Below are 16255 nucleotides of genomic sequence, written 5' to 3' on the forward strand. Positions count from 1 at the left end.
ATTATATGGCTTCCTTCGAATATTACCTAAATCTAGCATAATTATGCAATATAGCATACTTGTTACCAATTTAGCTGCAGCATCTAGTATTTATGCTAGGCATATTTTGAAAAATCTAGCATAATTTTGCATAGGCCTAATTCCCTTATTTCAGCATTTTTTGGAAAAATGTAGCATAATTTTAACCAAATAATTTGTCAAAAAACTCAATGGTTTTTTAAATATTTTATTTATATTATCCCGTCAGCTACTGCTGACTGGGTTCTGTTTTACAAATAAGACTCTCTTTCTTTCCATTAATGGAAAGAAAGAGAGTCTTGTTATTAATAACGAAAACAATCTTACATTATTAGTTGTGAACAAGACATTTGATGAAATCGCCACCTGGTCTATCTTGTCCGGCTTACCTTTCCATCATTACCTTGTTCATGATCGAAGGTCGGCAAGGGGCTAACTTGGACGATTTGTAGGCTAAATCACACATCTGGGAATTTTTTTTGCAGAGAATTTGAATCATATATTTTATTTTCTACAGTTGAACCTGGAAAAGTGGCCGCTTGCGGGATGTTCTGCCGATAGGAGGCCAAAAGAACACATTTATGGCTACGCACGATATTTTTAAAACCACGGCCTATCAATACAAATGAAAAAAATAAAAAAATTTATTTTTGGTAAAAAGTAAAACTGACAAATAAAAAAGGCTAGAGTTTACACACACGGTGCAGGAAAGTTAAGCTTTGTTCCAATTTGGAAACACAAAGACACCGCAAGTAACTTTTACAACTCGATGGATCACTCGAACTGTCATTTGTGATAATTTACGCGCATCGAGCCTACGTTATTGCATTGCATGTAAATGAGAAACAAACTTATACAAAAGTAGGCCTACTACTATGTTTCTTTAAAAAACGTAACTAATAAAATTTAAAGAAATGCACAAAATAACACTACATTCAAAAATAATATTTATTTCTTTAAAATACTGTATAAAATAATATATAAAACTTTACAATTAAAACATTTGAAAATATTTATCAAAATTAATGCATAGAATTCCAATGAACACAATATATGAATTTTTCCTAAATTTCCCATGGCATCCACCAATGCATTTTGTTCTTATAATACAATGAATAACATGTTTTTTCAATACAATCATATTTGAACAACATTTTAACAATTGATCGTCTAGCGTGAACTACTTAAACAATAGTTCATACTCCATTATGTCTATTTAAAAACCAGAAATTTGACTCAAATTATTTATACAGTAGCACTTTTAAATATAATAAATAAATCTTTTGGCTGTTCAGCAACACATTTTTAATGCAAATATTCAAAGGAATTACTTCTGAACAGGACAATTTATCAGAAAAGGATGTCGTAGAGCTTCTTCGGCTGTGATTCTTGTCGCTGGATTTAGATCCAGTAGTCTGTAGAGCAAGTTAAACGCGGAATCTGGGAAATTGCCAACAGCATTCCGACTATTCTTTCCTTCAGTTGTAACATGTGAGCGTAGTCGTGGTGAGGTTTTTCTAGTGCTTGGTGATACCTTCTTAGTTGGTGGAGATTTCTTTATTGATGGAGATTTCTTTGTGGTTGGTTCCTTTGGCGAAGTCTTTCCTTGCCGGAGCTGTTCGCATAAGTTTTGGAGGTTTAGAGAAGGCAAGGTGGGGCTACAGACGATAGTTTTACCTGAAAACAATATAAATTTGATAACATTTTGTTGAAATGAAACAACCCTAACTTAAATCCCAACATGCCTGGTACATGCTAACGTTTCACAAAAACCTGAGTAAGTTATTTAAATTAAAATACTTAATGCTACAATTTGTATGAATCGAAATTAAAAATTGGTAATGTCTAATAGGCCTACACTGTAAAATGTCTCATTAGTTTTATATTCAATTCAGTTTCCTTTATTTTGGAATCCTATCATAACAAAAACCCCTAACAACTGTACTGTATTATCTCAATGGAAATAACCAAACAAAAGACTATTCAGGGGTTATCACTATTATGGGTACACTTTTCCTAACAAGCACGAATGTGCGATACTCGGGGTACAGTAGAAGAAGCTGTAATGATGTCATAAGACGGGATGTAACGTCACATACACATCAATAACCTCACTACCAAATACGGCTATTTTTTGCTATTTCTGGGAGCAGAAGTGAGGTCACAATATCATAAATAGGTTTTAATGTATATATTCTTATTCTCCAAATGAAGACCTTTGACACCAAACACGGCTATATTACGACAAAAATTGTTTGGCACGTCATATGGCTGCATCCGGTTTAAAATTTAAAAATCCGGCTCTATAGCTTTGAGGAAATGTTCCTGTAGTATATTCATGCCAAATCCCAGCTCAATACTACAACGAATAAGGGAGGAATATTACTTTATAAATCGCAACTTTTTTCGATTGATACCATGTTTATGACGTCATAATTCTTTATCCGGATGAAGTACGACCATTTTCTCTCTATAGCTTTGTTCACCTATTACCCTAGTATATGCATGCCATGTTTCAGAGCCGTCAGATGACACGTAAAGAACTAGTAGGACTTGAAAGTTGGCTCAATAGGGCTCAATAGTGTCCAGATGGAAGAGAAGATGGAAGAGAAGATGAGAGAGTCTTAGACTCGGGTACCCTGAGTAAAAACGTATAAGGGGTTCTTAACACTATAACATTTTTTCAGGGGACACCCCAGTTTAAAAGAGACACTTTGTTGGCTCCTAAGAGTGTCCCCTACTTGATATTTTGTCAATACTTACCACAAGAAGTTGCCGCTTCTTTCATCTTGTCCGTGCCCATAATACTAATAATTTGTGCAAGGTATACCATGTCATCTTGGGCACGGAAGAACGGGTAACGACCACTGAGGAGGGACAAGAAAATAACACCAGCCGACCATATGTCAACAGCTGTCAAGAAAAATAACAGAATTTAAAATACAGTATTAATTTTTGTATGATATTCTCGCAGTCACAAGAGAAATAAATTAAATTTAATTTTACATGTACAAGCCAACTTCTGTCGAATACATACTGTACACATATGCAAGGGTAATCATTTATGGACGGTCAAACTGATAATTACTATTAAGGTTAGGATCCTTCATTTTTTTTTTTTATTAGGGTAAGGCAATAGATCTTAGATGGATTATAATTATTAAGATTTTAGAAAATTCTTGGTGCTATACCATATCTAACTCGTCCACTATCATAGACCCTAACCGTTAACCTAACCTTACATGATCACATATGATACTGTACATAGTTCATTGTTCATTTTATTTGTCCATACGGAAATTCATGTGACATACAATTGCTCAAAGTTAAAAGGTTAATACAAGAAAATTACATAGCAACAAAATTCAACGACTTAACAAACGATTATTAAAATGTCTAATTGAGTACGGAACAAAAGAATTAAGGAAGCGTTTTGTTCTACAACGTGTAGCCCTCTAACGCCTTCCAGATCTCAACCATTGAAAATCACTATAAAGTGGATGACTCTCATCTTTCATTTTGGCAATGACCTTATCATAAATTTTGACGTTACAAACATCATCAAATCTAATGATCTGTTTAGTTATTCTGCACGCCTTATTACTAAACATTGAACATCTTTAGGTCTGATTTTCAAAAACTACTGAACCATATCAGACAATACATATGCTGTATTAAGGAATTTACCTATGATACTAGGAAAATATTTTCATCAAAATGTGAAGCATAATAGCACTGTATCTTTTAATGAAACCCATTACCGTACACATTCTCAATATAAATTTTTCCTATGAAATGTGAAGTACAGACAGAAACCGGCCTAAGCTACACTAACGTACCTGTTGTCTGCTTTTGGTACTTCATGAGCACCTCAGGTGGACGAAAACCAGGTGTACCAGCTCTAGCAGCCACCTGTACTGCCCTAGACATGCAAATTTTACATGTCTTCTGCGTTCCGAAGCATGAACACTGCCCCGTAGCGACACTATTACTTAATCTTGTGGATCGATATTTAGCACCTTCTTTGCATCTGGAAGGCTTTGTAGTTTGTGGCAACATTTTGCTTTGGAAGCCTCTTCTTGGTGACTTGAACAACCTCTGAGGAAGGTCTCGTTTTTGTTCAAACTGATTGTGCCGCGAGTTTGAAATTCTTTCATTGGAAGTGTTTAAATTTCTTTCAGTTAACCTTGCGCAGCTTAGTGCTGGAACCGATTGCCTTCGTTGAATATTTCTTCTCATCTAAAAAAATTTTCATTCAATCAATTACTTTAATTTATTCAATTACTTTTATAGGTAAATGAACATTATACTTTAAAGAGTATATTTGTATTTTTGTATAAATAATCATCCTCAATTAAGAAAATTGTTATAATGTCCTCTACAGACTGACAGCCACAGGGGAAATACATGTTCTACCACCATATACGAGTAATATTCTTTGCCTCCTTATTTTACTTAAGGTAAGCATCACTTCAGATAAGCACCAGAACTGCTGTTGAAGTGAGGATTGAACCTGTGTAAATTGTTTGCCCTGGTTTAACCGCTCTATTTTTTTATGAAATAAGAAATAGGAATTTTACTGATGTTCAATGACTTACAATCGTTAAAAAGGTACTATCAATTGTTTTTTGTCTTATATACTTTTTTCCCTTAAAAAAGTTGCCCCAAATTTACAAAAATTACAGTCAACTTTGTTGAATTCCATATAACATACATAACAAGAAAGTCCTGTAGTACCACATTAAAAAAAATGCTTACTTCAAAATATTAGTTATGTTTTAATGGGGTTATCATTTATAGAAATGTTAAACCCATAACTCTCCTTTAAGATCATTAAAATTACCTGGTTTTCGCTATATGACATGATCCGCCTTGTTCTCCGCTTGCTCGGTGATAGATGCGAAGGCGTTGTAGATTTTGAGGCAGCCAATGACAATGCCACTGAACTCATAGATGATGAACTGTCTTGTATTTTTTTTATTACGGCTGAAGACGCAACTTTATGCGCCAATCCAAAATCAACCAAAGAAAATCTATCAATAAGATTAAGCTATGTTGAATCTTTGTAATCCTACTGTTGAGCTTTGGTGTTACTTTTCATCTTCAACTCAACACCTCCACCCGCATGGCAAGCAAAATAGAGGGCGCTATAAAATGTTCATTTACATGCAGTTTCTAATGCCCACAAACAATAGAGGGTGCTATATTAGACTAAATGCAATCAAATCTATGGTTGGCTTTTATTATAAATGAGCTTTAAACCTTTTCCTTGAAATTTTCTTAGAATTTCAGGGCAAATGAGCCAAACAATGGTAATATTTTGGTACTGGTATTGGGTTAACATTAAATTAAATAACGTGTTGTTATTCACATATTTTGGCAAAGCATAGTGGACTCTTTGACAATATTCATGTACATATTTTGGCATGACTTGCATATTTATTTATATACTGTATATATACAGTATGAATCTGTATCTTTTTGCCAATATTCATGTTATTTTGGTATGATTTGCATTGTTTAGCAAAGCATAGCGCCCTCAACTTTACAAAAATGTTTGCATATTTTGACATGAGGCACTTTTACAACTAACTAAGGTTTCATACTGGATATAAAAAGTAAATTGTGAGGTCTGTATAGCATACCTATTGAGCTTTCTATTGTAAAGAAAGTTACTTGGTTTAACATCACGGTGGATAATATTAAAGGCGTGCACACGACGCAAGGCAAGCATCAGGTTCATCATGTAATCACGGATTTCATCCACGCTCAATTCACCTACGTAATCCTAGAATAAAAAAATCATTAAAAATACAAAAATAAGTCTTAATTTTTTCATTATTTTTAACAACCCTGACGTCATTCATGGGGTAACCCATTCATGTCATCCATGGTTTACAGGAAAAATTTCAAATGAGTGGGCTATGATCACAAGCTGAGGTGTAAAAATGGTTTTGTAGGACAAAATATACACATCGCCTACAAACCATTCTTCCCTAAACAGAAAAAAACCGCCTGTCGCCTGATATGCGGCTCCCTAGATAAGTGGCTGTGTGTGACAGTGGCCGTGTGTGTACTAGTACACCTGAGTAAACGTAAAACCCTTACTCGTATCAAAAGATGTAAGTTCTTTAAAGAGCCAGATGTGTACACTGGACCTACAGTTTATAGTCCTTATCCGAAAAGAAACATATAACAAGCAGAAACCTTTTTCACGCTGAAGAGAATGAAGGTACTGTACATGGATGTTTGTACAGTTTGTAGGCAATTCACAATTAAACGAAATATCAGCAATGCATTGTGGTACATGGATGTTTGTACAGTTTTAAGGCAATTCACAATTAAACAAAATATCAGCAATGCATTGTGGTACATGGATGTTTGTACAGTTTTAAGGCAATTCACAATTAAACAAAATATCAGCAATGCATTGTGGTACATGGATGTTTGTACAGTTTTAAGGCAATTCACAATTAAACAAAATATCAGCAATGCATTGTGGTACATGGATGTTTGTACAGTTTGTAGGCAATTCACAATTAAACAAAATATCAGCAATGCATTGTGGTACATGGATGTTTGTACAGTTTGTAGGCAATTCACAATTAAACAAAATATCAGCAATGCATTGTGGTACATGGATGTTTGTACAGTTTGTAGGCAATTCACAATTAAACAAAATATCAGCAATGCATTGTGGTACATGGATGTTTGTACAGTTTGTAGGCAATTCACAATTAAACAAAATATCAGCAATGCATTGTGGTACATGGATGTTTGTACAGTTTTAAGGCAATTCACAATTAAACAAAATATCAGCAATGCATTGTGGTACATGGATGTTTGTACAGTTTTAAGGCAATTCACAATTAAACAAAATATCAGCAATGCATTGTGGTACATGGATGTTTGTACAGTTTGTAGGCAATTCACAATTAAACAAAATATCAGCAATGCATTGTGGTACATGGATGTTTGTACAGTTTGTAGGCAATTCACAATTAAACAAAATATCAGCAATGCATTGTTTATTCTTTTTTTTTTTTTACTAATTTTTTATTTTCACACAAAAATATTTAATAAAAAAGTTGAACCTACTTGAAAGCGATCGTGTTTGAAGTATGGCATCACCATGACAACATGGTCTTTGTTTCGAAGACAGAGTTTTGTTCCCATAACATTATCGATACCCCTATTAAAAAGATGTTACAATAATTTGGTTTTTTTTCATGAATTTTTAATGTTGTACATATTTACTAAAGATATTTTTTGGAAATATGTACTAAAGAATGAAAGATGTTGAGAATGTTAAATAAAAAATAACATGATACAGTAAGCAATCAGATTCATGATTAGTTTTTATTTTATCAAATTTGATGTGAGAAAAAAATTTGATGTGACTATATATGGATACGATGATGTCATATCACTATGATACACATACCACATATTTGGGCACATCACACTATTTTGTCAAACTAGTTTGATAGTGTAGTGTTTTTATTCATGGATTTTTAATGTTATATATATTTTACAAAGACATTTTTTAGATAATATTTGACAGTTGTCAGATTATATACTAAAGTATGGACATAAATGCTGTTAGTGTTACCCTATATTCTGAAGACAGTTGAGCTCAAACGAGACCCGGTCTGGATGACTGGTTGGGGTGATATGCTTAAGTGCAAACTCTTGGTTTAGATGTGGAAATAGTTTTAAACTAGCAAGATAAACGGAGCTGAAAGTACCTGAAAGAAAAGAATATGATATTTAAACAGGTTTTTAAATTTCCATCATAAAACAAGTAATTGTTTATATTAGTTGTGCCTAGCTACTACCATACTGTACAACTACGGCGGGACAACTACTACAAGAGGGTAGGACTCGGCTGGATAAACTGATTATGTTGACCGTTAGAATTTGAATATTTTTAGGGTTTATGCCAGAGTTGTCAAGGAAAGCTGTATTCCAAATAAATATACAAAGATATCATGCAATACAATGGGCTTTCATGATGTCTATTGAGATTATTTCGACACGATAAAATATTTGTAAATAATAACGAGGGATGTGATTGCGTCAAAATAATGTTGGGATGAAATAGGCTTGTCATAGATGTGTTATTGACGAAATCTCGACGAAAACATGATGCGTCGGACACATCCGTAATAGTGGGTATTTATGGCTGGTATTGTACCCCTCAAAATAAACCAGTGTTGTGTACGAATAAATGTATTTACATCTGATTCAGTAAATAAATGGTAACCATCCCCTGTAAATTTCTTGATTAGACAATAATTGTCTATCATTCAATACTATAGTGAGCAAAAATAGAAACTGGGAAAGCATACATGAACTGGTTAACAGGGTAGAAATTACACTACACTGGCCCACAATTTCGTATTTTAGCATCCCTGATATGACCTGGTTACACAATTCCGAATGAACTCCACATCTTTGCTTGGACGTACAAACATACAACCAGGCTATATTACCTGGACCAAAGTTTTTTTACATCCTGGGTTAAGAAACCTAAAAGTTCTATGTTGAAATTGATATAATCAGTAAGCCATCGTAGCCCAGCGCAAGGACATTACATGTAAGTTGATTGGATTTTCTAAGGACAAATACCTTTCACCACAACTAACCCAGTAGCATAAAATCAAATATTTCATTAATTCTTTTTTTTTTTGTGGTTTTCGTGAAAAAGTTTCTTAAAAAATCTTATCTGAATCAGCTCACCAACCTGGACAATTTTCCGTATAACTAATAACTCATTAATGCTCTGGCCTTATTTGTGGTTACAGTACTTGATAAATTATGTATGGAGCATACTGTAGTCACAGGAGACTTTAGTACATCAAAGTATAACTTCAAGTAATGACATACAGTAACACTCAAAGTGGGTTGTCAAATTTATCCTCGCAATCATTTTTATTTTTTATTCATTCAAAATTGGCGATTAAAATATAAATTAGAATGTCAGGATGTGCAGCTTAAATTAAGTTGTTGACAATTACAGTAGTTACTGTAGTCAATTATATATCATAAATATATATTTTTTTTTTTTGCCCTTATTAGCTTTTTATTAAATCACAGTACTAAAAGGTTAACGTAGCCACCCTTTGATCATATATATGATTTTTCTACCAGATTCAGTTTAATAGGTAAATTATACAACGATACTGACAATAGACAAATTCGGTGTTTGGATCTTTTTTCTATGTGTTTTGTGTACACTGGTTCTTTAATTGTTTTGTGCATTGTGTTCTGGGAAAACAATAAGTAAAAAAAGACAGTATAACAAAAATGCATGATAAGTGACAACGATACTGTACCTTCCCCGATCTTTTTTGTGATGTCAAACAGCTCATCAACTTTAGGGACTTTATCTAATAACTGATTTATGCTTGCTTGCGCTTCTGTAAAATATAACAAAATTAGCACAATATTAGTTATAACTGTTAGTTATTATTTTGTAGTTAGAATTCATTTTGTTTATATTTGTGGGGAATTTATTTTATTCAAAAAAAATAAATGCCTCCCTCGAAATTAATGCCTCTCTTGAATAAACACCTCCTGAACAATTTACCAAGCATTTTTATACAATTTTGACTGTATCATTTCTATTATTCATTAATGTGTTGTATAAATTTGTTTATATTTGTGGGGAATTTATTTTATTCAAAAAAAATAAATGCCTCCCTCAAAATAAATGCATCTCTTGAATAACACCTCCTGAACAATGAGAGTGCTTATTCGATAAAGCCGAATGGTATGAATGAATTCTGAGATTTGATATACAGTACTGTACTCCTTTGGATACCTTTAGGACTGGTGCACTTGAGTGGAGAGGATGATCTTTTTCTCTTTCGTGTCACAACATTATTGACCTCTTGTTGGTCTTCTTCAATATATCCACTGGCAATGTACTGATGAGTAGTACCACTGCTGTTGGACGATAACTGCTTCATCGCAAAAAATGAATCTACAAAAATAAATATTACTGTATTATACAAAAAAAAGTGCCTCCCGAACCATAAACTCCCCTCCCAGCGGAGCGTTAAAAAAGGCCTCTAGGTAGGCCTAGCCTACTTTAAGTTGGGGTATTCATGACATTCATTCTTCTAGGCCTCTCCCTAGTACAGTAGTAGTATAGGCCTACCTAGTACCTGTACTGTAGTGGGCCTAGTATAGATACTACCTATATAGCCTCTTATAGTGGCTATAATATAGTAAGTAGTAAACAAGAAAGAAAAAACATCATTATTATTTAAATTAGGCTAGAACTTGTGTGTATGTTTTATCAGTAGTTTATTAGAATGTGAAAAACACTGATTTGATGTTGTTTTCTGGGATTAGGCCAAGTTGAGCCGCCGACAAGTTGAGCCGCCGCCAGAAAAACGTTATTTTCTATGAAACGCCAAATGCTTACTTTCGCCGGTGCTCGTTTCTATTTAATAGAAGTTCTATTTATATTAATTATTAGATATAACGATGCATATTCCAAAGTTTATATATCACGGTTTTTAGTATATATTATTAAATATTATAATTAAAGAGAAATAATTATGAATATCTGACTTGTAGATTCCAAAATATAAGGCCTAAAACATGACCGAAAATGATCGTTTTTAGCCAAAATTGACGTAAACATGTTGCCCCCTTAGGCGGCAGTTGTATGAACTAGGCCTACTCCATTTTTCGGTAAAATAATTGCATAAAATCACCGTTTTTTAGTAAAATATTTTGTGTATTAACATTGTAAAATTCAATAAAATATGATATTAAAAGATAGTAGATAAAAAATAATTATTATTTAACCTCATTCGAAGAGTATCAATACTCTTAGTCCTGAGAGACAACATGATTTTACGCGAGAAAAATATTATGGAGTGCACTGCACTTGAAAGAATTTGAAAGATTTGAAAGATTAAAAACAATTAAATTATTAAATATGACTACTTTCCTTTGCTGTGTTGTTATGGCTGTTCAAACCAACAAAATTGTAGTATGTAATTATTATTTATTTTCATGACACAATAAACCTAAAGACCATGAACTTATGTACTAGGACACCCCTCCATCACTACGCGAAATGTCGTAAAAGACGCACTGGGCGTTTCATAGAAATTACCGGCGGCTCAACTTGTCGGCGGCCCAACCGGTCATATCCCGTTTTCTGGTTGTTATTAATAATAATTATTATTATTTATTATTAGTTTAGGCTAGGACTAGCCTACTAGACAATGTAGCCTACAGCTAGGCCTAGAGAGTCGCTACAACGTACGGCATCCAACGGTACACTTCCAGCTCAATTATGCTTCCGTTTCAGTTTGGCCTAGCCTACGCCTAGTCTAAGGCCTACTTACTTATACTTTATAGTATACTAGCTAGCTAGGCCTAGTAGGGCTAGGATATCAGTACAGTAGGCCTAGGCCTAGCCGCCTAACTAATTTAGACTAGGCCTAGAGAGACTGGCTTAATAATGGATTGGTATTTTTTTACATTTCTACTGTAACTACTACATACTTCAACAAAAATTACCTTTCAAAATAACTACTGTACCACCACCAGAGTCCGACGTCCTGTATTGTGTCGATAGTAGTAAACAACAAGATTTAGGGATTCGCGCCAAAATCGGCTTGTCTAGAAAAATGCATCATGGGTAAACAGATTAGGGAAATCACCTGAAATTACGTAATAGGTTTTATGTCTGGCGCTATAATGTATAATCATAATTAAAATAAATAATAAAATGAATAAATACAACAAAATGACAACAAATATGTTAACCACAGGGGCCTAGACAACTCTAATAACATTTTTGGTGGACTGCAGTACTTTTCTAAACTCCCTCTACAGTTGAACATGGAGCTATGAGCTCGTACTGTGGCCTACTTCAAAATTAATTCCAGTAGAATGATTTTGTAATTAACAACGTTAACAACCATAGAAAAAAAAAATCTATGTAGGCCTAGACCTATCAATATGTTTTGAATGAATATTTTTTGGTTAGGTCTTTAATTGCAAAAATATATGTTTGATGAAAATCCGTAAATGCTAAATATAAACATAATGAGTTTATATTCCTTTATAGTTCATCTATGTTTATACCTCCATGGTTTATCTATGATTTCAAAGAACATTTTGTGTTCATCAAGTTCGTGTGAAAAACATATAACCGGAGGAGATTGGGGAGGGCTGCATATGGTATATGCCTAACACCCCGAGACCCAACCATCTCAGTATAACAAAAACCCCAACAATTGCCACGGTGAAACATGGATACAGATTATTTATTATTATTATTATTATTAAGAGTTCAGGGCAACATAATTTGGTAACTTTTTAAAAACAAGCTTTAAACAATTCCTTCTTGATAAATACGCATCATTTCTTTATATTACTTTAACTACACTGTACAGGCCTACATTTGAAATACAAATCTCTATAACTTACTTAGGCCTATTTTTTAAAATTTTAAATCATATGTTTAGGCCCTAGAGCTGAGATGTATTTAAAGATGGTTTAATTTTTGTGTTGAATATGCCATTTTAACATCACATAAAGGTTATTCACACAACAACAAAAATTTACCTGAAACAACTGTAATTTAAAGCAAAAAATTAGGCAAATTAGCTGCCAGCCAATGGGTTTTTGGTTGAATTTAACCGGCCGTTTATTTTGTCATTTTATAACTGAAAACTTTTGTTTCAGGGTTTTTCTACGGAATTGATTAACTTAACTGCTAAAACTACAAAATGGCCTATTCAAAGTCTGATTTTATTAATCTTCATTTTTCAATGTTTTTGTAGAGGACAATAAAATATAAATATAATAATAACATTTCTTTATAAAAACATCGTTTCCTGAGACCTCATCATTGTTGGATTATATGATTCGCCTTGTGGAAAGAATTGTTGTTAGGCCTGTATAAAAAGAATTTTTTTTTATTTGAATCCCGCACCCGTACTAACATTAAAATACTAATATATATATATATATATTTTCATTTCAATAACATGGTAACAAATATAATTATTTGATTTAAACATTCTTTATTAGGAATGTGTTGCTTTCTACCAAAAATAGTTTTACATCATTTATTTAAACCCTTTTATTCTCATAAACTTAGCAGGAGATCGAAATCAACTATATTATTATTCTATTTCTAAATTAAAATAATCAGAGTTTTCATAACATATGCAATGAAAATAGAACGAAATTGATGAAATGTGTATTTTAAGAATATATATTGATTTGCATAATATTTGGTCTTGATTTCATAAAACATACAAATAATATGTAAACCTAGTTTACAAGGAAAGAAAGTCATTCAATCGCCAACACGAAATAAAAATGATGATACAGACTTTAAATTAAAAATCTAAAATTGAACTTTCTTTAAGAAATAAAAATCATAAACGAATTCTTCTTCGTAATTTTAGTGAATTTGAATCAGTTTCTGTAACAGAATAGGATGAACAACATCCACTATAAAGTATAGGCTACATACAATTCTCAATTTTATATTATATATATATATTTTTTAATTCTAATATCATTTTTAAAAGATTTCATGCATACACACCAGTGATCTCGTTTCTTTCTTTAACGTTGCGTTAGACCAGTAAGAATGATAAAAGTGAATTCACTCTTCCCTGGTTAGGCTATACGAAACTAATTTTATTTTCCAGCACAATTATTTTGTATAAGAAAGGAATAAGCTGACTTTATATAGGGTTAAATTGTAAATTCAATACATAAATGGAATAGTAATATTATGAACACACAAAAGATGTATAAGATCAGGGAAGATGGAAATTACAATTTCACTCTACCCTGATAGAATAATGTTTTGGACAAAACTAATAGGCGATGACTAAGTTAGGATCAGAATGTTAAAGCTCAACACCTCTTCTTTAATTAATCTTATATCAATTGTTTCAAGGGATAATCGCCTCTAATCTGCGTATTAATCCATGTTTTCAACACAGCAGCATAATTTCGAAAGTTCAACCAAAGATCAAATCATGATCGATTTATTGGGCATTGAAGAGGACCTTAATGCTCGCCATATAATAATGTATACCTAATTATACATTTTATTTAAGTTGCTTTTTTCCTTCTTTTATTTAGTTGCACATTAAAGATCTGTTTTCATTATACACCCTCTAAGTAATTGTACAATGTTGAAATACAGAACTGAAATTGAATGTTCTTTTACATACAATTGGTATAAATACCATTAGTGATGTTTCGTTGACATGATGACAACTTCTTTAAACTACTGCTTGGAATGGTCTGTACAGTCTTGGAGACGCTGTGTCTGTATTTATTTTGGTTCAATAACAAAAAAGGAATAATTTTCCAATTAATTATATTCGGAACCAGATGAATTTATTTAATAGAATTTGGAGATTGTTTCATAGTTTAGGAGCTGCAACTGCGAAAATGCTGTAGGCCTATAACAATACGTTTCATGGAAAGTATGTGTTGTAAATAAACTATGCGAATATCAAAGAAAATGTATTTGAATATCAAAATAAATTGATGCCACATTTTCCAACAGTCATCACCATTTCTTATCAGATAGTTTCAGAAACTGGTCAATTCCACACTTACATTCCGAGATAAAATGAAAGATTTCATATAAAAAAAAACCAATAAACATACTCTGGAAATCACCCAAGATGAACGTTGAAATAGAGTTGATCATCTATACGTACTTCAGCAACAACATTAATGTTCCGTCATACTTAAATGCAAAATATGCGCGACCGGCGTCCCACATCTCCTATCAGGCATATACAATGATTTATAGAATTATTCAAATTATAATATTCTTGTCAGCAATTAATAATAAGCCGAAAATTAAATATGGGAATTTGTTCGTTGGCAATCATACTGAGAGTGGCGGCTGGCGTTTGATGACGTCATGTGATGACGAGAGTTGTGACAGTGTCGTGTGACAATGATTTGTGTTTTATCTTCGTTGATGATTAGTTTGTGTGTTATAAGTATATAGGCTTGAAGATGTTTGCAAGAAGAAAAAAAACAGAAATTCATTGCACTGGTTTTCTCTTTAAAGTTAATAATTATACAAATCATTTTTATTCAATACAACAATTCTAATATCATAATTAATAACCTGAATAATAACAAGGTTAATGAGAATAAAAACATTCTTTTTTATTATTCTTTTCCTAATATAGTTTTGAAAAAGACAAATTCTAATGTTCCGTTGATTGACGTTCTTTCTTTCGGACTAATTGTTTATAATGTTTACAGTTGATGAAATGAAAACTTTTGCAATTAAATATTATCGACGTAACACCGGTAATTTACAATTTCGAACAATCAATAAGTGATACTTCAGTTTGATCTATTTGGTAGCCTTGTCATCATTGCATACACAGCGCAATCCAGCGTCAGCACATCTGACGTTGCCGGCTAGGCAGTCAAATATTGAGCGGTTGCCGTAGAAGACTTTACGCATGATTTTCGCGGGTTACGGCTCATTAGTTATAACTGTTAAAACCATACGCCTAATCAAGTGGTCATCTCTTGTATAACAATCGGCGCGATGATGAAGAAATAATCGCGCCATATTTATGATTTTAATTCATTCTATAGCCATTGATTTCTCGCACCTTTTGTCCGCTCCGAGTGATATGATAAGGAAGGCCTAACGGGCGTTGAATTGGAATCAAGACGCGATCCACTTAATTTTGCAATTGTTTAATCGGCGATAGAATCGATGCAATGAATCTAAAAAACACACATATTTGTTATTTTATAAGAACTAGCACGCTAATAATAATCTAAATAGAGCGCATTAAATTTGCTAACATGATGCAGCTGGTTGGAGGGACCTGTTAGTGCTAGGCCTAGCTTCTAACTTACCATCGGTTACGAAGTCAGCAGCTAATTCGCAAGCTTAGCTGTTTTGCTCGAGGAGGTGTTGCTTACATCAGTAATTACAAATTAATTTTAAATGTATCACGTATAATACCTTACGTTTTAATTATTTTTCGTCAATGAAACAAAACAAAGGCGATTTACTATTATGTTTGCGGTTTTGAAGTTATGATACTTTACAAAGGTTGCGTCCAATACCGTAAACTTTGAACGTAATGCTTAAAATGTTTTAAATAATAAATATATTTGTTGTTGTGGCAAAATTTGGTATAAAAATAATAAAAATGGAAACATTTTAACATTTCATTTCTTA

General features: G+C 32.8%; 1 protein-coding gene across 1 annotated transcript; it reads right to left on the reverse strand.

Moving 5' to 3' along the window:
- Window positions 1–992: 992 nt before the first annotated feature.
- Window positions 993–11733, reverse strand: LOC140048119 (cell division cycle 7-related protein kinase-like). Its single transcript, XM_072093149.1, has 10 exons — window positions 11566–11733; window positions 9845–10006; window positions 9357–9440; window positions 7631–7766; window positions 7117–7210; window positions 5664–5806; window positions 4862–5051; window positions 3858–4257; window positions 2782–2931; window positions 993–1695 (listed from the first exon to the last, which is right to left on the reverse strand). Exons 2-10 carry the CDS (start codon window positions 9990–9992, stop codon window positions 1346–1348), a joined length of 1695 nt encoding a protein of 564 aa, XP_071949250.1. The 5' UTR covers window positions 9993–10006; window positions 11566–11733; the 3' UTR covers window positions 993–1345.
- Window positions 11734–16255: the final 4522 nt, after the last annotated feature.

This window comes from Antedon mediterranea, chromosome 4 (assembly GCF_964355755.1).
Source record: "Antedon mediterranea chromosome 4, ecAntMedi1.1, whole genome shotgun sequence".
NCBI lineage: Eukaryota > Metazoa > Echinodermata > Crinoidea > Comatulida > Antedonidae > Antedon > Antedon mediterranea.

Excerpts from the sequence above, each read along its gene's own strand:
- LOC140048119 (XM_072093149.1), bottom strand. The coding sequence starts at position 9,992 with ATGAAGCAGTTATCGTCCAACAGCAGTGGTACTACTCATCAGTACATT. Across the intron at positions 7,767-9,356 it reads CACAAAAAAGATCGGGGAAG|GTACTTTCAGCTCCGTTTAT; the intron begins GTACAGTATCGT and ends CTTTTCTTTCAG. Across the intron at positions 7,211-7,630 it reads AACTGTCTTCAGAATATAGG|GGGTATCGATAATGTTATGG; the intron begins GTAACACTAACA and ends TCTTTTTAATAG.